Genomic DNA, 26605 nt, shown 5'->3' with positions numbered 1-26605 from the left:
ACATTTCCTTTGGTGTGTAAATCTGTATTAGTACATGTTAAAGATATGCAAAAGGTACAAACCCCAAAGTAAATGACTCAAGTTATCATCTCCAATGTAAATCTCTTTTCTTGGACTACAACAAACACTCGGAATGTAGGCAACAGTTTACTTCCTGGGCCTGTTGACGCGGACAAGACTGACAGTTAACTCCTGTTAGCATTGCATTGTGACCGAATCTTTCAAACATGGTAAGGAGCGTCACATTTCCAGCTGACGTCAGAGGTATTCAGGCCAATCAGGGACACAGCGCTTTTTAGATCGATGAGTTTTGTACAAAATCAATGCATTTGAGGAAGGCTACAAAAATGTACGGTATGTGGAAAATAATGTGTTTTTTAACCATAAACCATGCGAACACATTGTATTATAACAAATACAAAAAATAATGTTGTTTTTAGCAATGAAATAGGTGCCCTATCAAGTTATAGCAACACCAAAGAGTTTTTTTTTTTACCTTTAAATAACGTTTCCAAAAAAGTTTCAGTCCTTCATCCACTCAAACAGGGTGAACGGCACTTTCACATTCGCTTTGCAGCCCTCTATCGGCCAAAACTGCCCTAAGAAGTTTTCAACCGTCGGGTCGCAGCCCTGACCTACAATCCAATCAGAGCCAGCTACGCTGCAGTATTTACGACAGTGGTAATGGACAATTACGCTTCTAACCTGTAGGGGGAGCAAAGAGCAAACACTATTTAGTGTTGCTTTAATGCTGCATTCACACCAGCCGCGGTAGAGGTGTGAATCGCGAGTGATTTCAATGTTAAGTCAATGTAAAGAAGCGGTGATGCGGGTCTGGAGGTCTCGCGGTGGGAATGAGCCGTTTAGCGTGGCACGGTAGATGCGATTCCACCTTATTCGAGCATCTAGTTTGCGCGAATGGCGCCAATTTAGCTTCTGGCGCGGTACGCGCGAATGGTGCTTTTTGTGCATTTTGCGTTTGACGCGCATTTGCAGCTGACGCCTGAGTTGAATAATTTGAACTTGGCGGATTTTCACGACGCGTTAACCAATCATGAGCCTGCATGCTGCTAAATCACTCATTCAACATTGAGGAACGCTTGCTATTGCCCGTGAGCAGTCACCCGGAGCTATACGACACAAGTTCTTATTTCTATAGAGACAGGAATAAAAAGGACCTCGCTTGAGAGAGTGTCAGTGGGGACATTGGGCAACCTGGTAAGTTGTAAATACACATTTCACTTTTGATTCACGTGACGTTTATCGATCAGAGGCATTCCCGCCGTTTTTAAACTATTTTCCCCCTATAGCAAGGTGACCAAATACAAACCAGTAACTCTCTGGATGAATGCACGATCAACATCAGCCATCTTGCAAACAGACAACCGCATAGCACTTGCCCCTCCTACAACAAGCAGATTTCACCTCTGACGCGCGTCAAATGCTTGCTTTTTCCACGCGTCTACTTCGCTCTAGACGCGCAAATGCATTTGAAACGCGGCTGGTGTGAACCCACGGTAAGAGATCTAACATGAGGTTTTGGCTTGCATGTAAACATTTATACCACTTTGTTAAAAATAAGAAGATATGTATCGTATATTGCCACTATCCCCAAATTACTGAGATATGAATTTGGGTCAATATCACCCAGCCTGTAATTGTACAAATGTGCAAATGGATATCGTCTATTTCGGAAAAACTCTCATATATCCTAAAAAGGAATATTTGGCAAAACATTCATAAAAACAGTTTTTACAACTACAGGTCACCTAATGTGCGTAAATGTCACATGATCATTCTTTAAAGATACAAAATTACGTACTATAACATCCTAGAAACTACTTATACATGGTATGTTATGCCTAGAAAATACGCCTGCATTTCCTTTGATAAAACAATTATAACTAGTTCAGTGGCTGCGATATATGTAAACCTTCCAACATCTGTTACCATAACTTTTTGAATTACTTACTGCGAGAGAAAAAAAAAGGTTTAGTAGTATTGCATCGGTTACGATAAAAACGGCATAATTTCGGATTCTTTTTTATTGACATTAAGAAAAAGTTTCACGTAAATCTGTAATAATAACCAGGCTATGGTTCACTGATTTAATCAATCATACGATCCACAGCTTCAGTTGTCAACACTGTGAATATGTCTGCAGACACTGTGTGTGTGTGTATGTGTTAAGGTTCATCAAAGAGAATAATTCAGCAGCGATCACATAGGCAGTTCTGCAGCACAAAGGGAAGGTGAAGGATACATTCAGTGTGAATAAACAGCACTTCTGACTCCTGCTCATTACAATCTGTTCCATATGCACATCTGCATAGCGGTGCTTTTCCATATGTATTCTTTACAGTGTTGACAGTCTACTGGAAACCGTCCTGCGGATATCCTCAGTTGACAAGATGTTGACATCCATCTGTGAATCTGCCCTCTTTACCTTGCATACTAAATAATCTAAATGTACAATCCGAGAGCGTTTGTCATGATATCAAGATTTTCTCAACACCGTCCTGCATGTCCAGAATCACTTAAGCCAACTGTCTGTCTTATGGGTCCAACGTAAATAAACTATGCAGTCATACAGTCCTCGGGTACTTTGTACTACTGACACTGTGGATAGACCAGTGCCAAGTGTGTTAAAATGAACAGGGAATGTAATTTCATGAGAAAAGCAACGCAGCGCACAGCATTACCTCCTGCTGTCGCGCATACATTGCATACATCTACATTTCATCCATTTCTTCAAACCCGTAACCCGCCTTTAATTGGTCGGATGTGCGATTCGATTAATTCTTCACATCCGGTTATTAAGAAGACATGAATATTCTTTCATCTTGGCCAACCTTATGCATATAAATTATATGAGGGTTATTGGCAAAGCTCTCTGTGGAACGCAAGCTGGCCTATTAAAGAAATTACCCATACGGCCTGGGATTTTGCCCGACATGGAGCAATGAGAAAAAAAACGGAGACCCTCTATATGGATGTCTCAGAGGGACCGTGATGGAAAAAACTGCACAGATGTGCACTGCTGTGCCTCAAGAGACCTGAATATGAAACGAAGATGAAGAGAGCTAAACCTACCAGTACAAGGGGTCTTACGGGAGATGTAAACCATCAAACAGATGTTTAATTGAGAAGGGGTCAGACTGGGCAGCTGTCGGACACCACACAGGAGTTATTTGAAGTCGGCCACAAAACCCTCTCCTCTACAAAACACAAAAATACAAGTGAATGAATGCTACTATGATTTTTCTTTTAACAAAGACCAACATTTATTTTTGATTTTATACAAGTGGTCTGTCTTATACCCCTTATATTGTCTCTGGTGTCCTAGACAGGCACCACCAATTCCCCGCATTGCATACATTCTTGCATTACTGCTTTTCTGTGAACACCCAAATTTGCGGTATGCCACTTTTTGCATCCCAGTGTAGTGTAATATAAATGCAGCTGGATGTGCAGTGCTTCTGTTAGATAGAGATTTATGGCCGTATTGACATTTACAGCCATTACAGCACTGTCATGATCACGCCAGACTCCAGAAAACATCCTTTCCTTTCTCATTGCTGACAGGCGCCTTTCTGCCAGCCAGAAAACTCATGTTCACAAGCCCTTTTTCATTACCCCAGCCTGGGATATAGATGCCTTCAATCTTCTCGAATGAATTCTTCACAGCCTCTCACGGCTGCCGGCCCTCGCTCATCTTCATCCCCAGAGCTCGTGCTCATGATATTGTGCTCGGATTCAAGTTCCACCTTTGATCGTAGCTGTCTCTCTGTTTAGTGGCCATATCCTTGTTCGGGTCCACAATACACTGTATGAACAAACACCAAAGGGTGTTTGTTCATGTTTTGGCTGGGGAAGGCAGGTATCCTATTTTCTGTGGATTTGTATTTTGGAATAGACTGTGGGCTTTTTTACCCTGTGTGTGGGAAGAGACGTGCCTGTTCTGATTTAGAGCTGTGAGAGATGTGTGTTTGTTTTAATGTGTGTGTGGGGGCATATATTACCCGTATATCCATAAAAGCTGTAGTGTAAGGGTGCAGTGAATATGTTGCCCATAGGGAAGAGAGAGACAGTCATTGGTTGCAGTTGGATGACACACAAACCCACACAAAAGCCTAAATTACATTTTCAGGCCAGTCTAGTTACCATACTTTTTACTTCATCGACATGTAATCATTGTGTGTATGAAGTCTCATATTAAAATATATTACCTGTCACAGTACTTTCTTCATGCTTTAAAACAGCTTGAATGGAACTCTACACCATTGCCTTATTCAGTATTCACGAATCTATGAATATGCAAATTAGTCCCGGCCTCTACTCTTTCACACCACCTTGGACATAGATATATATGTAAATAGATGTTACATTCAGCAGTTTCAGACACATAACTGCTGAGTACCGTTTCACACAATGCATACGTGAACTGCGGGTTTGTTAACAGGTGTAAGCACCACATTTGAACACTAAGTCAATGCGACATCCATTCCATACATAATATTAATGACTCAAACTCCTGATCCACGCGTTTTAACTGTGGTTTTATTGGTGACAATTTTAAACCATGGGAATGAGATTTGTCTCCAATTTATGGAGAAAATACTCAGCAGTGGTGTTGAATAATGAATTTGCACATGGCTTGTCTTAAATCGTACCATACAAACACCACATAGACATATAAACAACAATTAAAAAATATAATCAAATTTTAGCTGAATGGTTCAATAAACAACCTTTAACATCTAAAGAACCTTTCTGTTTAAAAAATGGGTTCTTCAGATTATAAAAGATGAGAAAGAAATGGTTCTTCAACATTGACTGAATGGTTCTTTGAGAAACCAAAAATGGTTCTTCTATGGGATCTGTGTTACTTTCCAGCACCTTTATTTTTAAGAGTGTAGGCTAGATATCTGAAGATTTCCATCTTCACTATATTACTGTAGGGGTTTAAATCTTGAGGCACCTTAAAATTGGATTGTATTCACAATTTGATTACAGAATGATTCCCGATGCACTAGTGCAACAGTAAACATCTTTGCAATAAGACGTGATAGATCTAGTAATATGTTTTGCCCTTTTCAAAGTACAGCGAAGCTTTAATATTTGCTTGAGGATTTGCTATGTGGAAATGACTGCAACAAGAGCAGACTGTTGTTCCTCCAGCATTAAATTGAAAAACACAGTGTGATTTTAAATGTTAGTTAAGCTTCCAAAATATTTCAGTTTCTAGTGACAGATTGTGCTCACTGTATGCATGGCATCTACATATTTTCCAAATTTACTAGTCAGTGTGTACACAGTTAAGCAGGCTTTATACTTCTCCATCGATTGTACAGCATAGCCTACGCAGAGATGGGAACCCCAGTAGCCTACGGCATAGCCTGATGTGCATTTCTCCCAAAATATAATGCTACACTCTCAGAAATAAATGTACAAAATTTGTTACTGGGACAGTACCCTTTCAAAAAGGTACACCTTTGTACCCAAAGAGTGCATATTAGTACATTGAACTGCCAAAATGTACCTTTAAAGGTACATATTTGTACCTAAATGGTACAAATTAGGACCTTTTTTAAAGGGTACTGCCCCAGTGACAGCTTCGTACCTTTATTTTTGACAGTGTACGCAGACCGCATCCGGATTTCTGCTTATAACGGTAATGACAAAGATGGGGCATGTTGAGATGTGATGTCTATTCTGTCTGTTTCCCTCTATCACTCAAATAACATACACAGGCTGATACTTTTTTTCATTTGGTCTTCTTTTTCATTTGTGGGTTTACTGGGCAAGTTGCTTCTTTTTTGGCTTTTGTGGGTTAAACGCATACTGCCTGTTATTACACATCGATAATTGAAATAAATGAAAAGGAGTATAAATGAAAACTGTCATGTAGCCTACGGTGTCAACTCTACGCCGTAGGACCTACGCATAAAAATAAGCCCTTTAGTCTTAAGGAAGCCCTGAGGAATTAAAGAAGATATATGTATATTAGGCTACACACCAGATTTAATTTATTCTTCTGCATCGTTGTTTGCGTTGGCCTGCAGTTACACATGAAGATTACTAGTAGGCAATGTCCACATGCATGCTACTGGTGTAACCTACAGTATCAAGGCAAAAGCAGCTTGTTGTGATAAAGCAGATTGTTGTGATAAATAGGGCTGTTACAAGGATTAAATAATCGTCTCATCGTGATTGTTTGACTTCATCGCGATGATTTCAAATCACCATATTGATTGCACATCTCTCTAAAATACACAAGGGGGAGCTGTAGCGCCTGTATAAACCAGACTCCTGTATTAGATGGCGTTCTTTAACTGACAGTGTACTGTAATGCGATACATTGCAAAACCATTCAATACAGTGGATAAAACGGCATTTAAAGAAATGCTGCGAAATTTGATAAGCAGTATGAACTAACACTCAACAGAGACGTATAAATTGGACTTAAAGTTTAGGGTCCATGTTTATTAATGGGCTTCAACTAAAAAACTGCATTGCGTAGCACTGCTGGAAAGAATAAAGGTATAAGGATCAAAGAATTAAAGTACGTTTTAATTCCTTGAAAAACAGCACTTAGGATGCAACAAAATGCAAAAAAAAAGGAAAGGATGCAATCTCCAATGCCAAAAATATTGAAATAATTATTCAGACTGAAGCCAAGAAAAATCCAAAGCAAAAATTTGTTGTTTCCTGTGCTTGTGTTTTTGTAATATTTGTCCTGACATATGCTGCAAACAGCTCTGTTTTCTAAATAATCTTTGACAAATGATGTAAAAATGTATGTAAAAAAAATACACTAAACTAGATGATTATATTTGATTCCACATTTTCTTATGAATATATTTATATTTTCATAAAAAAAATACTAGTTACACCAATTGACACAGACCGGTTACACAACATTGACATTTTGGCAATTATCCCCCAAATTTTCTTTAAAAAAGAAATAAAACCAGAAATTTTAGACTTGGTTTTCAAAAAAGAGAATATATGCAAGTAATCTGTAAATTTATTTTGAAATGTTAACCCCTTTTACATTTAACTGAACCATACGGACACAAAATAATTAACGTCACGTCATTGACCCTTATCTTACTATTAGGGATGCACCAAATGTGCAACGAAATTATTCGGCCGGAAATATAAAAAAACTCATTTCGGCCAAAAGTACCGCTTTGTTGGCAGAACCATTTAAGAGTTTGGTTAAAAACAGTGCTAATATACAAGAAAACATGTCAGATGCACTTAGATGGTTTTGCATCTGAGCTCTTCATTTATTAACACATTGGAGTAATTTAGATTTCTTTAATGATGGATGGATATCTTTTAAATATGTGTTATGTGTATTAATATTCACTGCTAGGTAAACCTTGCAAAAGATTTAATTTAAATAATCACAAAAAATGTATGAGAATTAGACATTATACATTACAATTAGAATTAGGCAGAAATCGTGTGACAAAAGGTGATGCGGTTTTTTTTTACCTGTGGGAGGAGTTCTAGCAGACCAATCACAGCGCTTGTGGTCTGTGTAGAATTTTAGGGTTTGCGTCTATGCATAGACTACATCGTACACTCAACAGAGAAGTATAAATTGGACTTAAAGTTTAGGGTCCATGTTTATTAATGGGCTTCAACTAAAAACTGCATTGCGTAGCACTGCTGGAGAGAATAAAAGTACAAGGATCAAAGAATTAAAGTACGTTTTAATTCCTTAAAAAACAGCACTTAGAATGCAACAAATGCAAAAAAAAAGGAAAGGATGCAATCCCCAATGCCAAAAATATTGAAATAATTATTCAGACTGAAGCCAAGAAAAATCCAAAGCAAATATTTGTTGTTTCCTGTGCTTGTAAATGCAATAAACCATGTACAAGTACAAAAAGAGGTTTGAGGGCTGACCTATGTCTTGTAAAAGATTTCGTTGTACAGTCTGACAGAGATTTCTTCTGGTTTGACTCAGCGGACATGTGTGCCGGGCATGTTTGTTTTGACAGGTGGTAAAACCCTTCTCTAGCACTGCATTTGTGCAGGTTGTAACTGTAGCTGACAGTAAGAGTCATGCAGACTTGAAAACGCTGGTTTGCCTCGGGCACTGTGAAAGTCACATCGGACATTTGTCATAGGCATGGCCTGTAGTGAACGTAGGGTCAAACGTTTGCACGAGGTAAATGAGACTGTAATGAGACACCAGACTTTTGTGTCATCATGTCCTGTCTTTAAATGGTTTTCCCTGCTGCAGGGGATTTTGTATTTTTGTCTGTACCTGCTTTGTGATGCTGACACTGTACAGTAGATGATTTGATTTTGTACGTGTGCTGTTCAGCATGTTTGTTTATTATGCATGCATTGCTGCAGGGCACAGCTGGCATATTTGGTCCACCACATATCCCTTTGATCACAGTTGGATTTTGCTTGAGATTGTATCATAATGTCTCCTGAGTAACACTTCAGTTGAGTTGTTTTGTTTTACTTCAGGCTTAGTATAAACTAAAAACCTCACTTGCTGTAAATATAAATATCCTCTATCAAGATGAATTTACATCAGAAACAAAATTGCCCAAGATATTGAGAAGTTTTCAGAGATATTTCTGGAATAACGTTTATTTTACTTATTCCTTGGTCAATATTTTTTTATAGCATGAATCTAACAAAATGTAATGCGGTTAATGTTTCAAAATTTTTGCCTCTACATTGAAGGGGGTAAGATTAAATAAAAAATAAATTCTCTATAGAAACAATTCTATTATTCAGTTTTACAAATAAATTTGAATAGTTTATGGGTCAGTCACAAAAATGGTTTGGCAAGATGAAAAATTTAAAATTATTTAAAAAAAATGTTTTAAAAGCAGGCATCAGGTTTATTTCAATCCATATAGTGTATTTATGTTAACTTTACGCAATAAAAAATTACATTTGCACCATTTTTATGAAAGTTAAGACTGAATGGACCTGACAATGTCAAATGATGTAACCGCCAATTGCGCCAAAGAATGAGAAACATTAAATATTTTACCCACCTTGTGGCATGTAAGCGTAATCATAAAAAAATCATTTTAAAATATCATTTTATTAGTTATTTCTAAATGTAAATTTTAATGTGTTTTTGTAATATTTGTCCTGACATATGCTGCAAACAGCTCTGTTTTCTAAATAATCTTTGACAAATGATGTAAAAATTTATGTAAAAAAACCATATTACGCTAAACTAGATGATTATATTTTATTCCACATTTTCTTATGAATATATTTATATTTTCATTAAAAAATACTAGTTACACCAATTGACACAGACCGGTTACACCACATTGACATTTTGGCAATTATCCCCCAAATTTTCTTTAAAAAAGAAATAAAACCAGAAATTTTAGACTTGGTTTTCAAAAAAGATAATGTATGCAAGTAATCTGAAAATTTATTTTGAAATGTTAACCCCTTTTTCATTTAACTGAACCATACGGACACAAAATAATTAACGTCACGTCATTGACCCTTATCTTAATATTAGGGATGCACCAAATGTGCAACGAAATTATTCGGCCGGAAATATAAAAAAACTCATTTCGGCCAAAAGTACCGCTTTGTTGGCAGAACCATTTAAGAGTTTGGTTAAAAACAGTGCCAATATACAGGAAAACATGTCAGATGCACTTAGATGGTTTTGCATCTGAGCTCTTCATTTATTAACACATTGGAGTGATTTGGATTTCTTTAATGATGGATGGATGTGCTTTTTGGAGCTTCATCTTTTTGTGTGCTGTATGAGATAAAATACAGCCATTTTAATATAAAATGGTTTGTTTGTGTTTATCTAAAGAAAATTCATATACGTCTACTTGGATGGCATGAGGTTATGTGAATTATGAGAAAAGTTTCATATTTTTGGTAAATTATTCCTTTAAGTCAGCAGTTGCACCACAGCTGAAAGATTCCTTTCAGATTCCCATGGAAAACACCCCCAGGGGATGAATTGGGATGAGATTTCATTAGAGACTTTGAAATGCTGAGAATATAAACAGCAGAGAGAGGGAAGAACGTATGAGCTGAATGCGCAATACACGCTGAGTGTTCAAATGCAAGCGTGTTTAATGCAGCTCCACTGCGATTGTTTTTTTGGTCGAACGGCTGAAAAACAAATGTATTTATTCAAGTCTGCATTCCAAAATTTTCAGACAGAATCAGTTTCATCTCGTCAGGCATGAGGTCAGTTGTCAGTTGCAGAACAGGACATACTAGATTCAAAACTATCAGGGCTCAACATAAAGAACTGCAGATGGCCCCGGGCCAACATGAGAGACGCTCGTGCCAGTAAACAGTATTGTGCCAGTGCTTTGCCCTCTGTCACTTAAATTTATTTTCTGCTTTTTTTTGGTGGGCCAGTGAAAATTTTGGCAGGGCAAGTGAAAACCTGAACCCATGGCCCGACTGGGCCAGCATAAAAAATATTTGCGTTGAGCCCTGTGTGATATGCATCCACAGAAGTGGAGCTAAAGTCAAGAGCATTCCAAAGAGCAAATGTGGATGTGTTTGACCTCTTCGTGACATTTGTGAATGCACAGCACATAGAGATACATAACATCCGCTCTGCTTTCATTTCTGCAGGGAGAAGACAAACAACACGGCTTGCACTTCAAAGCTGCTATTCTCACTTTTTTCCAGTTTGTTTTTGTGTGTGAGGATAATGTTGAGCTCACAAACTCTCACAGAGTAAAGAGAAACAAAAATGACATAACTTTACTCTGAGGAGCAGCCAAACAAAGAACATGAGAGAATTATGAGTCGTTTGAAAGAGTTTTAGCAGCGGGAGGTCTTCTTATTATCAAAGGATTCACTGTATAGCTTAGGAAGTAAAAAGTGCTATTTGGAGGGTATAGCAATGGAAACTGAAGGTCAAAAACTTATTTGAAAGCATTTGAACTCAATGGTTACCTCACTTTTAAGTAAAGTTTCAGCTATTGCAAATGTGCACAGGTTGATCTCCTTGTACAGGGCCCCACCCACAGAGAATCATCTTTATCTTTATCAATTGATGATTGGCTCTTTTAACTGGAAGGCGTAACTTCAATCGCCACAGCAGCCATATTGAGCATTGCATTGTCATTCATAATAATAATAATCATAATATTCATAATAATAGCTAGGAATGCTCCGGTCAGGATTTTTGCTGCAGATACCAAGTGCCGTTTTTTTCATGATCGGCCAATACCAATGCTCGATACTGATTCTTTAAGCTAATATGTAAGCTCTTTGATGACTGTAACTGTTAACTCTTTTTCTAGATAAAGTAATATCACAGACGTTGCCTTTGTTATATTATTCAATCAGGTATATATTACTGTTTTATTAAAAAAATCTAATAAAAAACACAACAAAAACTAATTATACAAAGAGCAATTTAATATGCTTTTTAAAATGGTTATGCCTGTGAAAAGTGCCTTAGTGTATTAATTAAATATAGATGCATTCTTATAAAGTAAAACAGTTATTCAGAGCAGAGAGTGATTTTTTTTTTTTAATATTATTGACAAATAAATTGGGTTACTGTAGCTTTAATACGTAAGAGGGATCTTTGCTCTGTATACGTGCTGAATGACAGGCTGTGTCTGTGTGCGTACATTGGGTATACACGCCGCAAACAGGAGCAGCTGCACGTCAAATGAAAGTTTAAACTATCAAAACTTTAAAACGCATGCAAAAAAAAAAAAACGTTCAGCATGAAGATGCAATGTCCGCGTTAGATGTATATGCTTTTTGATGGGTATGTGAAGACGAAGACTAAAACGCGCCCTTATAGAAAATAAACATATCTCTATAAAAGCAAACAGAGAAAATCAAATTTGCAGGTCGCACATTTTTATTGAGAGATGAATAGGATACTGCAGCTTTAAGACTTGAGAGAGATCGCACTGTAGACATGCACTAATGACAGGCTGGTGTGTGTGCGTGCGCATGCAAATAACAAACTTTTGACATGAGGATGCAATTGTCAGCGATAGATATGTGTTGTATATGCTGTTTGATGGGGATGTAAAGACGCGTGGCGCTGTTGACTGGACCTTTTTGATGACAAAAGTAAACAGAAAGATCGGTTTACGAGATCGGCAGATTTAGCGAGCCCCGATCGAGTCATTCAATGCCATTATCGGCCAATACCGATCGATTGGAGCATCCATAATATAAACAATGAATTTGCTGGCTGAAATGTAGCTATATTGTGATGATTTTGCCTCCGCAAGTATTTCAAAAGTTAACGCTTCTCATTTACTTTTAATGGGTGATGTCATGCGTTGCTGAACTGAATTGTGGGTCTGTCAGCGTCGCATCACTGCCATCCCTCGCGGCAGAAGTTGAAAATTTCTCCACTTTCAAGTGCCAATGCGTGTGTCAGCCAATCAGATCACCTTATGCAAATAACCTAGTGTGAGCCAACCAATTATTCAGACAAGCCTTTTCCATGCAAATGTACCATAAGAAATAATAGTGTTTCTAAAGCAAAAGAAGTAAACATTATATTTGGTTTAAACTAGATTTATTTCCATTAATTTGTTTAAAACTATAGTAGGTCTGAGGCTTACGATTATTTTCATAAGCAACATTTAATTTTATTTGTGCAGATTTTAGTTGTATGGTCCAGCCCTTGTACCAGTAAATTATTAAATGTGATCTGGACTTTAGGTGTAAAGCTCTGATAGAAAAGAATTCTGCAGCATCTGATTTTTACAGAGCATTCAGACCTTTTGAAAGAAGTCCAAACTGAGCCATTTGCTTTTCAGGACCACCTGTTCAATATATCTCTGCTGTGCTGGGGATGGCAAACTCTTTTGTTTCAGTTTGTATGGGCTCATCCTCATCTCTCTGTGAAGCTTGAATGCATTGACACCCGTCCGCCTGTCTGTCCATTTCCAAAGAGCAGGCTTGATCACCACAACCATGGAAACCAGCTAACAAAGGCCTATATAAGGAGAGGGGGTTAAGAAAGGAAAAGCATGAGTGAGCGGGAAAACGGATTTGTGCGTGGTAGTCTGTCCTGGGGAAATGAATGCGAGAGCTGTCAGACCTATGACATAGATGGAGGTTACCCACAGATCTGTGAAGAAGATTCCAGAATATTCACATGTATACCAGAAAATCAGAGGCTGACCATTTGACTTAGATTGCAATTTTAACAAGACTAATCTGCACTGACCTAAAACGATATCCTGCAGCCCTAGGAGATCAACGGGTACTGTATGATGATGGTCTTGTATGGAAGCTGTATAAAATCGCTTTATCCAATGGTGTGTGGGTTATTTGTGTGGGTTTTTGTCTTAATATGTCAGAGTTCAAGGGTCATTTCAGGATCAGGAGGTTCTTTAGATTATTACTCAGTGGTCTGAGATGTATGTTAAACAATGAAAAGATTGTTTGCCGAACAATGCGGAATTCATTTGTGGAAAAAGCAGTGCCGGAACATCGTAGAGAAATGACATCAAAGACAAACTGGTTTCCATGTCTTAATTCACATTGTTTTCATTATGCAAAGTGATGACAGAAACTGATTTGGTTGTGACACAAACAAGGTTGTTATTTGTAAGAAGAATCACCCGGAGACATGCTGACAGTCACAGCTTAAAGTCATTCTGCGCTGTGGCTTTTAAAAGATTTTGCACAGTAAATTGGTTCGGTTAGTTGCTGTAGTTTTGTTTCTTGTTGAAAGAACATTTGAAAAGAAATCAGACCCTCTATGGAGATCTGTTTACCATTAGCCATATGGTTTAATGGCTGTCACATCAAGGCCTCTTGCCTGACGCCACCAAGCAGTCAAAGAGTTCTTCATTTCCTTTTATTGCATACTGAAGAGGCGCAACCGCTAACCTCATAAGAGACTTTATGCCCAACAATCCCAGCCCGTTTTCTGCTTCTTGGGCTTTAGGAGAACACTGTCAACTACTCTGGATTTCAGCTGATGCGGCAAACGTGCCCTTGTTGTAACAGGGCTCCTGGGATATGTAGGTAGTCTGAGCTACATTTTCAAACAGTAAAGTTTAAGAGGCTGTGAGACATGGGTTTAGGCACGGCATAGGCATGTTTTAGGCATAGTATGCAGCGAAACCTATGTGAAACAGCCTTGTGCATTTGTTTTTTTAAAAGCTGGCGACAACATTCAAATTTACATGACTTTTTTGACAGATTTAAGCAATTTAAGTCCCTGACATGTAAATTTTTCTTTATAAATTAAATAATAAATATGGGTCTTCTTGGCTTTGTAATGCTATCGAATGTGGATTAACGTTTTGAAGCTCCAAAATGCACATACATCTAGGGATGCATTGAATATTTAGCATACAGTGTTTCCCACAGATCTGAAATTTACTTGTGGTGGTAGCTCGTGAAAAGGGCAATCATTATATCCACCGACAAAAAATGGTCTACTATACATGTGACAAAGAACTAATAATGTGTGACACAACACAACACTTTGATTTATTAAACATTAATATTAATTTCACATTATAGTTCATTAATCTAACCACCCCAAACTTTCTTTGCCATAAACAAAGCTGACACTGTTTGTTAAAGCACCACGAAAACACTTTATGTTTTTGCACTGATATATGAAGCAATTTGATGACCCCTTTTATCAAACTCAATTATATACAATACTATGTACAGTATATTAATAGACAGTGCAGGTCTATAGATTATAAATGTGACTGATGTTATAATGTTAATAATTTCTAGTTAGGCACTTTTACTGCTTCTGCTTTCTATTTCTCTTTTGCCGATTAAAAAAGCTTAATCCACTCATTATTTCAGATTTAAAAGTCTACTTGCTGTCCCGATGACAGACTTTACATTACAGCTTTGCGTTTTTTATATCCTGAGTCAGCTAGAGCTTTGCTCATTCAGTATTAGCACTGCTTTTTGCTACAATCTCTGTGCAAACTGTTTAGATTTTAGTGAAGATATGGTCTATTAATTGTAAGATTATAAAAAAATGGGATAAAGAAAAAATGAAGCGGTGCGTGGTCGTGACAAGAGCCAGCTGTTATCGCCAAAGAAACCGGAGGCACGCTGAAACAGCACTCGAGCTTTGCGCTAGCGGCCGTTCTCCGATCGACTCGGGTTTTACACACAATATTAATCAGACTTGGGACCCGAAGTAATGAACTAGGACCGACCCGGCTGATCATTTAAAATATAAACCCGGAACCGTACGGGTCCCGCGTCCTCAGTGAAGAAAGACCTCTAATGGTAAAACTCTGCTCAAGTTCAGAAACATGAAAGGATACAATGTGAAACTGAGGTTGCTTCGCGTCGCACCCAATTCATTGAGAAACAGAGAGCACGTGAACGGACACTCAACGGGAGAGACACAACGTGCTTGCACGCAAAATGAAGCCAACTTGGATGCTATAAACACATATGCACATAAGTACACAGTGTGTACACAGTGTACACAGTACACAGTGTAGTTCCCTGGCTGCTCAGTTACCTCAGTATGTGCTGCAGTTGATCCAGTTTGCCGCGCTGGATGATGAGTTTATGACGCGTGCATCATCTTCACGCGGTCACCCGGCCCCCACCTTTATATCTCTCGCGCGCGCTCTCTCGCTCGCGCGCTCTCTCTCTCTCGCTCTCTCCAAAACATGGGTCATCCAGTCGAGTTCAGAAAATACGGAAATTCGTAAAGTGATTTTTTTTACCTGGGCGGGTCGCAATTTACCTGGGCGCACCGCCCAAGTAAAGCCTATGTATGGGAAACACTGGCATAGGGCTGCACGATTCATTGTAAAAATATCAAAATCTCGATTCAAGCACCCACATCTCATTACTAACTTGTAACGATTGTTCTGTCTATTAAACCTTTAACAAAAGGCTTACTGGAACATTGAAATATGTGGGGAACAGTCAGAACAGTCCTTATGTAAAGGGAGATTTTTAAACCGTGGGTTTCAATTTTCATTGGTTCACTCCCAAGCTTCAGCTGCACTTTAAACAGGCTGTTTAAACGTTCACACGGTTTGATTTTAATTGATGTGCAAGTGCGCGTTTAAAGCACGGATGAAGCTCACGTTCATTGTGCTTTGCTTTCACGGACGCGCAAGCAACACATTCATACTGGCCATGTGTGTCGTGGCTGTCTATCAGTTAATACAACAGGATAAGTAGCTTGGTTTACTTCAAACATCTAACAGCTAAGGAAGCTTCTTTAAAATGTTTATTTTACTAATGCTTTGTTTTAAGGAAAATGACAGGAAAATGAAAATTACTATACCAAAAAGGATTTATTGTCTTTTTCTTATACTTCCATTTTAAAAATTGTGGGTATTAAGAATTAGGATTTTACCTGTCTAGGTGTGTCCCATAGACTGATGAAGTGTCCGTGATGTCACACATTGGTTTTTGAAAATCGTTTTTGAAGCTTAAAGTAAGCGGTCGCCATCTTGGCTGCGCGTCATCGCGAATCACTCGCAGATAAGCGAAAATGGGGGGGGCGGGACGTGGGTGAAGCTCGATTCTAGTGACAGCAGTGGCCGTTCACACCTCACTCAAGTGGCCACGCCCTTAATTATGCAGAAGTTTAAGGCTTAATATAATTTAAACGGATGAGTTAAAAAAAAATTCACCCCCCTCACAGTTGTCACGAAGGGCAAAATTAGCTATAGAGACCAGGCTGTAAACATATTATTTTCTACTGTAAATTTGGGCATTTTTAACATGGTTGTCTATGGGAATTGACTACCTTTTGCAAACACGCGCGCAGGCTGCTGGTAGGCAGTAACCACGCGTGTAACCACAGTAGCAGCGCGAACGCCAAAGAAGAAGAAACTTTGCAAGTTAAGCCACAAACGAAGAAGAAACAGCAACTTGTTTGAGAAGACCAGCAATGATGGAAGTAAATAAACAGTGACTTTTGATGCAGTTTGAGTTAAATCATTCTTCAACTTGGCCATTCTTTGTTTTCACCATCGCAAACGGAAATACCTATGACGCAGGTTTTTTACCTGATGGGAGGGGTTCTGGTAGACCAATCGGAGCGCTTGCGGTCCGCGTAGAACTGACGCGCTGTTAAAACGTTTGCGAGGTGCGCGTCAGGCTACGCAGAGCTACGCACAGGCTACGGATAGCCTACGCATTAGCTCCGGCGTAGAACCTACGCACGACTATAAATCTGCCTTAACTCACACACATTCTCATACATGTTTCATCAGTAAAGCCGGTTCTGTGATTAGTAGTAAATTACCACCAGCTGCTTTCAGATCGGAGTCGATTTTTCCTCGGTTTGAAACCCAATTTTGCCTAACTTGTCTGTCAACTACGGCTCTGTATAGTGAATGCCACTCCATCTGAAAGCAGCTGATGGCGATTTAAAATACTAATCACCGAACCGGCTTTACCGATGAAACATGCATGAGAATCGCAAGCGACAGCCCTACATTCATGTTTATGGTTTCAGCCGGTTTCAGCATGTTTCTGTCAGACTGTAAAGTTTAAATATCGCTTCATGTAGTTCTTGCCCACGTGTAGAATTTGGCGATTGCCGCCTTCTCAACACGACTGGTGTTGACAGTCAGTGCTGTTTCATCATCCTCCCAGTCTCTCATTTTCACAAATAACTGGTCTGAAATATGTTTTGCCATAATGTTGTCAAAGCATGCATCCTGCTCGCCACTTTCTGTTTTAAGCTGCTCCTCCATCTCTCTGTTGTATAATGTAACAAACATCTTAGATTTCTCAGATAGGTACGTGTGAAAGTTCATCGTCCTGTAAAGAATAACAGAGGAGGTGTGCATTGGGCAGACTGCTGGTTTGGTCTAATCATTAACATGAGCAATGGAAAAACACATGTCTCTGCCTAGTAAAGGTCTTGACTTGATTATTCCAACCATTTTACACGAAGGCAAATGTACTCTTTCCCCTGCTCCACACTCCACCACATTAGCCTAATTGTGGAACCCAGCTGAAAGTTCATGAATGGTTCAGTGCTAGTGCCAGGAGATGTTTTCTGGGTGGAGATGAATATGGTTGCGCCCCGTTGCTACGGCCATGACTAAAATCCAATGAAATGGGGCAATGAAAGCGAGATGATGGGGTAGGTCGTCCTCGACTTGAATGCCGCACTGAAGATTCTGTTGGGTCTTTTCACTTACCTCACCTCCCCCTTTTCTTTTTGTTCCCACTGTGCAGTGTTTTTGTGCTGGGTAAGAACTTGAGTCTCTGTAGAGTGCTGATACGGCCAAAAAAATCTTTCCGGCAATTCCCTCTTGAAATTCCCACTGAGGAGACAAGCCAGGCCAGCTGCATTCTGTGAAAGTCGGGGTACCGTCTGTAAACTTTTTTGATCTCTCTTGTGCTGTTGTATTTGTCATTTATGTTACATCGTTTCACCTTCATCATCCTCTCTGAACCAGAAAAATTGAAAAAGAAACGCAGTGTGGTCTTTTTGAGAAATCAGACGGATTTTGGAACAGACAGATGCCAGGACAGGGAAATAAATCAAAACCACCCAGAGGAATTTGTTTTATTGCTAAAAGTTACTTTTTATAGCTCAGGAAATTCTGTGGTTCTCTGTTGTTTTAACTTAAAGTGTATCAGGGTCAACAAACTGTCTTAAATGTTACTCAAGATGCTAACCCCAGCATAACCTTATTTCTTATTTATTGTACCTCATGTGTCGCAAAATGCATGTACGGGTTTAAATTAGATCTTTCATGCAATTTTTGGGAGTATTTAAATGATTCATGCAACTTCACGTAGTTTACTAATCTTTGCGCGTGTGATATAACTGGTATTTGCGCCTTTATTTAACACTGAAAAAAGCATGTCTTAAACCATTTGGCGCTAGAAATGGCTGCAATTGTTGCTTATAGGAGGAGGCATCACAGAGATCAGAGTACATGGCACAGTTTTTTTGGAATGCCATATTTCCTTTGCCAAGCCATGTTATTTTTTATTTGATAGAGGAAATTAAAGACTAGTAGTAGTCACACAATACCAGGTGTTTCAGAAGTTTTTGTCCTCCAATTCTTTTCAGTGTACTATTGCTTCATTAGCTGGGATTTCACATCCCGCATTTTCAGCTGCAATGTCCGTGGTACTGAACTCAAGCGCATCAGGTGTTAGATCACCCGCACCTAAGGAGCATCAGCGCTGCTTATTTGCGACCCTGAACTAATTTGCGCTGCTCTTAGTAGATTGCTTGGTCATTATGGAAATGAGCTGTTGTGCCTGTGTTATATAAATTTAAGCCTTTTTAGTAAACAACCAGCCGATATTACCACTCCCAATAGCACTTTTTTGAAATTGCGCTCTCAAGCTAATTTGCCCCGGTTAGTAAATCTGGCCCATAGATCTCCTTCAAATATGTGAGCAAAAGTCTATATTTGTACTAGGGATGTCAAAATATGCAATTTCCCATATTCGATGATCATTTAAATTAACGATCAATCAATCGAATAATCGTTAACAGTAATAGTGCAATAAGCCATTACAGCAGTGGCATATAGCCAATGACATAAAAGTGTGCGTAAAAATGCCAGCTTCCTCACGCGAATTAAAAGTTTTTATTTTGTCTAAATAACATGCTAGTGGGATTGTAAAATAAGTCAATGTAGTTGGTGTTTTGATAAAAATCATCAATTGAATCTCGTAATGAAATATAATGACTAATAGACACAGTAAACTCCGCCTCATAACGGGCACTCCGCACAGTCGGATGAAAGTCCGTGCGTCCATGACAAAATAAGTTTTCATTATCATCAAGTGTTATTTGTCTAGTTGTTCACCTCGCGTTCCGAGTCATTGATACACCGCCTGTTGTAATTATATCCAAGAAGCACACAAAGGGCATTTTTCCCGTCGTCACCTCAGCTTTAGACCTGCGGCGTACTTTCAGCAAAGATGCTTATTATGAAGACTTCAACCTTCCATTAGAAAATCCGTTTAGCGTGTAGCGCCTCAGCCAGTAATGATGATGATCAATGATATATGTTGTGGGCGTTCAGAGTGTAACGACAGTCAGTTACAGTTTACATTTAACAGTTTCTTGCCAGAATGTAAGTTTTACATTTTAATCTGTTTATTAAAAACGGCTTCTGGTCTCCTTCCCTGTGTAAAGCAGCGTTAGCAGCGTTGCTATGCTAATCTTGCAGGCTTCCCTGAAGAGGGTCTTTGCTTTCAGTATCCTAACTGTGTTTAGATTTTCGGCATCGGAACCTCTCAGATCCACTGCGGATGCCATTTCCTTGCGTTAGCAGCCAGCCTCGTCTCGAATGAGGTTATAAAGCCCCCAAGTGAGTGTTTGGCACCAAGCATCGTTGTGATCATGGCTAGTTTAACTTCTTCGCGCTTGTTTAATTTTTTCACCAGCTGTGTATGTGCTTTGCGCAGGCGCCGGACACACGTGCTTGCTTTGTCGACAATCGTTAATTTTTATCGATTTAATTCTTATCGACAATTAATCGAAGATCGATTAATTGTTAACATCCCTAATTTGTACTTCATTTTACTCATCAATAAAAATACAGTTGAGGCGTTTCCTAAACTATATCTTCTAAGGACATGTTAATAAGAACTACATGTGTTGCAAAACATAGTCATATTAAAAATATTCATAATTTATATTCATATAATCTGTAACTTTTTAAACAGACATTTGGCGTTAAACAAACAGCTTTGTGCGTGCGAGACATGTTTAGCTGGGTTAAGCCAATGCGAACTGGACGTTTGCCCAGCGGATGTATTAGTCGTATTAAATGCTTTTAGTCCCCAGAGTGCAGGAGTGTGGGAGTGCTAAGAGTTTTTGGACTATGGGATTGGGAACACATCTTGACTGAGGATGGATCAATTCAAGGTCACAGAGTGCCTTCCTGCTCTTTGGCTCTGTGCAAACATTATACACTCGAACGCCCTGAAAAAAATTGTCAGGGCCGCTGGCTGTAAAAGATTTTATAGTCTGAACAGTTTATGGGAACCTTGTGCAAATTTTTATTCTGCCTGGGGTGTGAAATGTTTAAAACCCGCTAATTGTTTCTTGTGGGCTAAAAGACTTCTCGTGTACACGTGTGTAAGTGAGCATAAGCCGACAGTGAGTGGGGTAAGATTGATAATTACCAAACGGCTTTCCGGCATCTGAGCTGTGAGGATTGATCAGCTTTCCCTTGGCAGATCTATCTGTCTTCCTAACAGTCCTCGTTAAGAAGGAGGCAGGCTAAGATGTGTGGATATTATGAGAGGCGGTCCAGATTAGTGAAATGGGTGTCATCTATCACTGCGCTACTGGGACAGAGACATCCTCAGTTTTCTGAACAGGAGAGAGAGGGGACGTTGATAAACGCTGACCTTTGAACAGCATCTTCAGACACAGTGTCTGCAATTCTGTCCGGTTCTATAGAAACAATGAGAGATGATGCCAATGCAGTGCTTTATTAGTAGATGTATGATTAGTATATGTAAATCTTTCCACATTTCATTCTACAAACGTGCTGCAGCTGAGTTTTTTTTCTCATGACAGCCTTCAATTGTTGTTAATTTTATCTCAGCAGATGGTACTTAAGACATTTTTCTATGCTTATTCGCTCTGTTGCAGTGCTTTTTGGGAAAGTGCCATTATATTTGGTTGGCCTGATACAAGGAGGTGTAAAAACCTGGAAAATTCTGTTAACATTTCAAATTGATCTGCCTGGATTACTCGACAGAGGCTTCGGCACAAAGATTTTCTCCCCTCCATTTGCCTGAGAGAGGATCTCTGTAATCTCCGTGCTCCCTTTCGCTCTCTGTACCAAAACACGTACTGTAGAGTGAGGTCACATTTCCGGTAATGGATAAATCTGAGGCACACGGCCAGTAATGTAGGATGACCGGATTAAACCACAGCACATTTTTATAGAGCAGCCGTGATGTTTTAGCCAGCCTCTTTACTAATTGAACTGTCATTTGAAGACCGCTTTTAGAGAAACTAATTCTTCCTTTGAGCTACTACATATGCGTTTATCAAATGTAGCCCAGCGTGGATATTCATCTCACCGGTGGTAATGAAATCTTTAATGTGCCGTAATTGCATGCGGGAAGCGTTTCTTGAGTTGTGCGCTCTAGGGCAAGTGGTTTTAATGTAAGAATTATCGTCTTATTAAAGAGATGAAACAAAAATGGGAAAAGGATTTATTTTTTATGTCTGAGTTCAAGATCTATAATTACAAGTCACACTGGTTTTGCTTTTGCTTGCAGATTGTGTTTTCGACTACCTCTGAATGTGTTAGAAAGTAGACAATCTCAAAATGCTTTGCACCCCGTTTACACCTGTATTTCACTTCGTCCATGCACTTGTGGTCCAATCGACCAAAACGCATTTTAATACCAGATGGCCTATAATCACTCAATATAACCGCTCTAGAGAAGAAGGTCCCACCTTCTAATAAACAAGAGTTAATCATTAAAGACAAATGATTTTGGGGGGGATGAGCTCTGTGCAAATTGTTGTTACGTAATCGTCAACCATTGCGCTTGTGCAGTAGCTGATGCGACGTAAAAAGTTTTTGTAACTCAACTTGAGCTTAATAAGCATCATTTATGTAGGGGCGCACTCACGTTATCCAAACTGAACTAAGCACGATTGACCCCCAAAGCCTGGTTTGTTTAATTAGTTTGATTGCTCCGTATAGTGCTTGTAACACGCAGCGTGTTCACAAAGCAGACCACTTTGCGCGACCACTCACCTTTATCTGCCTTTGTAATGCTGCGTTCACACCAGCCACCGTAGAGGTGTCAAGCGCGAGTGATTTCAATGTTAAGTCAATGTGAAGACTTTGACGTGCGTCTGGAGGTCTCTCGGCACAAATGAGGCATTTAGCGCGGCACTGTAGACGCAATCATTCGCATGTCTAGTTCGCGCAAATTCAACGTTGCCGCGGCAAACGAGGGAGTTGAAAAATTGTTACCAATCAGAAGCTTGCTCTAGTAGTGACGTGATTACAGAAAGCGAGCGCAGTCACAGAAGCCCCTCCTATTTAGCAAATATCCCTGTGAATGTCTCGATGACTAGAATTTCACGCACGGCTTAGCGAGCAAACTCAAAATGTTTAAGCGGCAAACTAGACGCGGTACACTCAAATTTGACGCCTCAAATGCCGCTTGTGTGAACCCACGGTAAAAACTTCTGATGCACGCAGCAGGTTTATGTGAATGTCTGAGTGGCATGACCCGCCCTCCTTAGTTACTGTTCCTATGCCTGTCAAGCTTTCATGCCTGGCAAGTCTATTACAGTATGTATGCACCCGTCTCAGACATTCCCAATGAGATAATTAGTAATTTTTGGTAATCAGGTGAAATATCTGAGAGAGCAAGACAAAAGGTACTGCAGTATGCATTCGAGGGATATATCCATATTCCACAACATAATACGCAACCGATTAGAAAATAATTTAATCAAAATTTAACCTAAAGCCTATTGGTCAAATGCGCAGGCAGGAGCCGCCTCAAAAATTGAGCTTTGTTCATTCCCAGTTGGGTAAGTAAAATTTGTGAAAATAATCTAATCATTATAAATCAAACAGCTTATCTATAAGTCGTGTGGAATAAGCACAAGACATCAGCCTGACCACTTTGCAATGATAACATTCTCTCGCTTATAGAACTAACCGCGGGGGACTTGCGATTGGTTTGGGGTACTCAGCCGTAGGCATCCATTAACAAAATGCTAAAATATTTTTTATTTTATGTCAGTCAGCCTCCGTCTTGCCTTTAATCATCTTATTTTACGTTCAAATATATGCATTATGAACAAAGAACTGTCATTTTTTCCAAGCAATGATGTGCTGAGCTAGCTAGCTAACATTAAGCAAACGTAGGTGTTATTGTTTAATCCTGCCGACATTTAGTTGTGAATGAGGTCTTCCACACTGCTTGATCCACTTCCGGCATTTCTCCCTTTGGGTTTTAGGTTTCGGGAAGGGAAAAAATTCCGCCACCCTGTCCAGACTTCTAGGATACCGGATATCAGATTTACACAATCCATTCGCACAACACTTCGGCATGTTTCCCTCGCTCTAAAGCTTGACAGCCCTCCTTGGCCTAGTTACGGTTGCTAAACCATGTTTGGCCTCTGGCTGTTTTCGGTTTGGCCTAGCGAAGGGTCAATATGATAGGCATGTGAGAGGACAGTGTCATTGCCCCCAAACAACTCAGATTTAACATTAAAATTAGCTTCATTATTATAAGAGTGCTTCACTTCCTGTTTTCTTCAAAACAATCTCATCATCAGCATGTTCGGGACAATCTGGCACGTTCAGTTGGGTTAGGTATAATTAATATAAGTGCACCCTTACAGTAAATGTTAGGTTTGATACTATAGATATATATGTTACATGAATAGATGTTGTTTAGTTGTGACTGGAGTGATTTTCGAATAGATAGGACTTGGTCTGACTGAAATAGCTGCCTGAAGGCATCGCAAATATGACCAGAGTGACCATAACTTTCCTTAAAAGGTCTTTATCTGATTTTGTACACAAGTAGATTAACACCATAAACTTAAATGACATAGATTTAACACCTCTCAACATGTCTTTCTACATCATCCTGAAATCAGGAAGCCCGGCATATGGTATCTACATCACTTATGCGTCGCAGGCAAAGCATGAAATGAAAGCTGATGCATACCCATTTACACACTTTTAGACTTGCTAGGTCTCTTCTCTCTCCTGAAGGCTGTGCATTTGACTCAGTAGCCATTGCAAAAGCGTCTCTCAGCAGGGAAACATAGCTTTAAGTGTGCTTGCCCGAAACACCATCAATACTTAATCAGTCCATTACTATTCAGTGCATATTTAATCTTTCGGCAGCTCTTCCTCATGCAACAAGCAAGGTGTTTAAAATCTGCCATGACAATAAAGCCGCCTACTTATTCATTTATGGGTTTAGCAATTGCCTGCGATCGTTTCTGTCATTTTGCTGGAAGGAACATGAGCGTCTGTGTATTTCCAAAACTTATGCCCAGCATTTGACAGCCTCAGTCATTTTTAATGGCGTTTTTGAGCTGTTTATTTAATGAGAGCAATTGCATGGATTAAGTGGCTTTAACCTTTTGTGAATAATGTGACACTTTCTCTCCCTCTTTCTCTTTAGTACTCCGACTCTGTCGCTTAATCCTCGGTTCTATCAGTTGATTCATTCTTTTAAGCTTGTTGTGAGTAGGCCAGGATAGCATAGGAGGGTGGGTATTTATTTATTTTCTCTGATATTGCGACATGCAAAATACTGGATGACATCAACAGATATAGGTTTAAATCTCTCTCTCTCTCTCTCTCTCTCTCTCTCTAATATGCATGGGGTGGGGTGGAGGGAGTATGAGCTCACCTGCCGATTACACTGTGTTAAATAGAGCATATGTAATCTTGTCTGTCTCGTGTCTGAGTCATGCATTTGTCAGAAAGACCTGACTCAATGTCTTAATGCAGGGGAAGGTGTGAATCTCTGTCAAAAAAGTAATTTAAAAACATTTAAAGTGAGTTCTCTGTCTTATCTGTACGTTTTCCTGAGCATTTAACATATAATAGTTTGTCAGTGTGCCCATTATTAAATGATTCGGTTGTGGACACATTTTCTTTTTATTACTACCAGTATTTATGATCATAAGATTTCTCTTTCATCATCTTGAATTCACTTCTCTCCCCCTTATCTTCCAGTGGGACTCGATGAAAGATGACAGAGGAGGTGATTGTTATAGCAAAGTGGGACTACACAGCTCAGCAAGACCAGGAACTGGACATCCGGAAGAACGAGCGCCTGTGGCTGCTGGATGATTCCAAGACCTGGTGGAGAGTCCGCAACGCATCCAACCGCACCGGCTACGTCCCCTCGAATTACGTGGAGCGCAAGAACAGTCTGAAGAAAACCTCACTAGTGAAGAACCTGAAGGACACACTCGGTAAGAACATTCATAGTTCAGTGAAGCGCTACATCGATTCGCAGTCTCACCGACCTATTAAGGCAAACCGTTTTGCTCGGTGGCCATCTTGAAAATCCCCTCGGGTGCCTATTTTCTGTGTAGGCAATAGCCGTGTACAGCTTCGAATGGGGACAGCCTGAAATCTCCAGAAATGTTAGCTAAGCTTGTGGTGCAGTAACATAGATCACATTACCAATAAAATCTGACAATAACACCATAAATTGTGCTTCTTTGGCTGCAATTACACTAGGAAACTGCATTATTTTCTGTCCTGTCCAGCTAATGAGCAATTTAAAGTAAAAAGATGAGACAGTGTGTTTAGAATTGAGCCCGTTGGCTCTGTTTAACTGCAATACTGGACTTTATATCTGTCACTGTCTTCTCCCATCTGTATTCTTACAACTGCTCTGTCTCATTCTCCATGTGCTGCCATAGTCAGCTTTCTTCAGGACCACACCAGGGGCCAGATTTACTAACAGCTTAACAGATTTACGCCAGCCCAAGCCATAATTTTGTTGTTAAATAATTACTGTTGGGATTTACTAATGACACGCAGTGGATAATTAGTGTTGTAAAGGTGTTGTCTACTTATTACTGCGACTGACCTTATTCCATATGCATTTCAAGGAGTTTCCCTTTCAAGTGCAAAATTCATGG

The 26605-nt window shown here is 39.4% G+C and overlaps 1 protein-coding gene across 1 annotated transcript in view; it reads left to right on the top strand.

Annotated features, from left to right (window-relative positions):
* Positions 1 to 26605, top strand: part of nck2a (NCK adaptor protein 2a) — a 77805-nt gene that overhangs the window by 32098 nt on the left and 19102 nt on the right. Inside the window, exon 2 of the mRNA XM_055214645.2 lies at positions 25686 to 25927. Coding sequence (XP_055070620.2) covers positions 25702 to 25927 — 226 coding nt within the window. The 5' untranslated portion in view covers positions 25686 to 25701. The remainder of the gene's footprint in view (positions 1 to 25685; positions 25928 to 26605) is intronic.

This window comes from Misgurnus anguillicaudatus, chromosome 17, assembly GCF_027580225.2.
Source record: "Misgurnus anguillicaudatus chromosome 17, ASM2758022v2, whole genome shotgun sequence".
In the NCBI taxonomy this organism is placed as follows: domain Eukaryota; kingdom Metazoa; phylum Chordata; class Actinopteri; order Cypriniformes; family Cobitidae; genus Misgurnus; species Misgurnus anguillicaudatus.
This window is presented reverse-complemented; position numbering and strand designations above follow the sequence as displayed.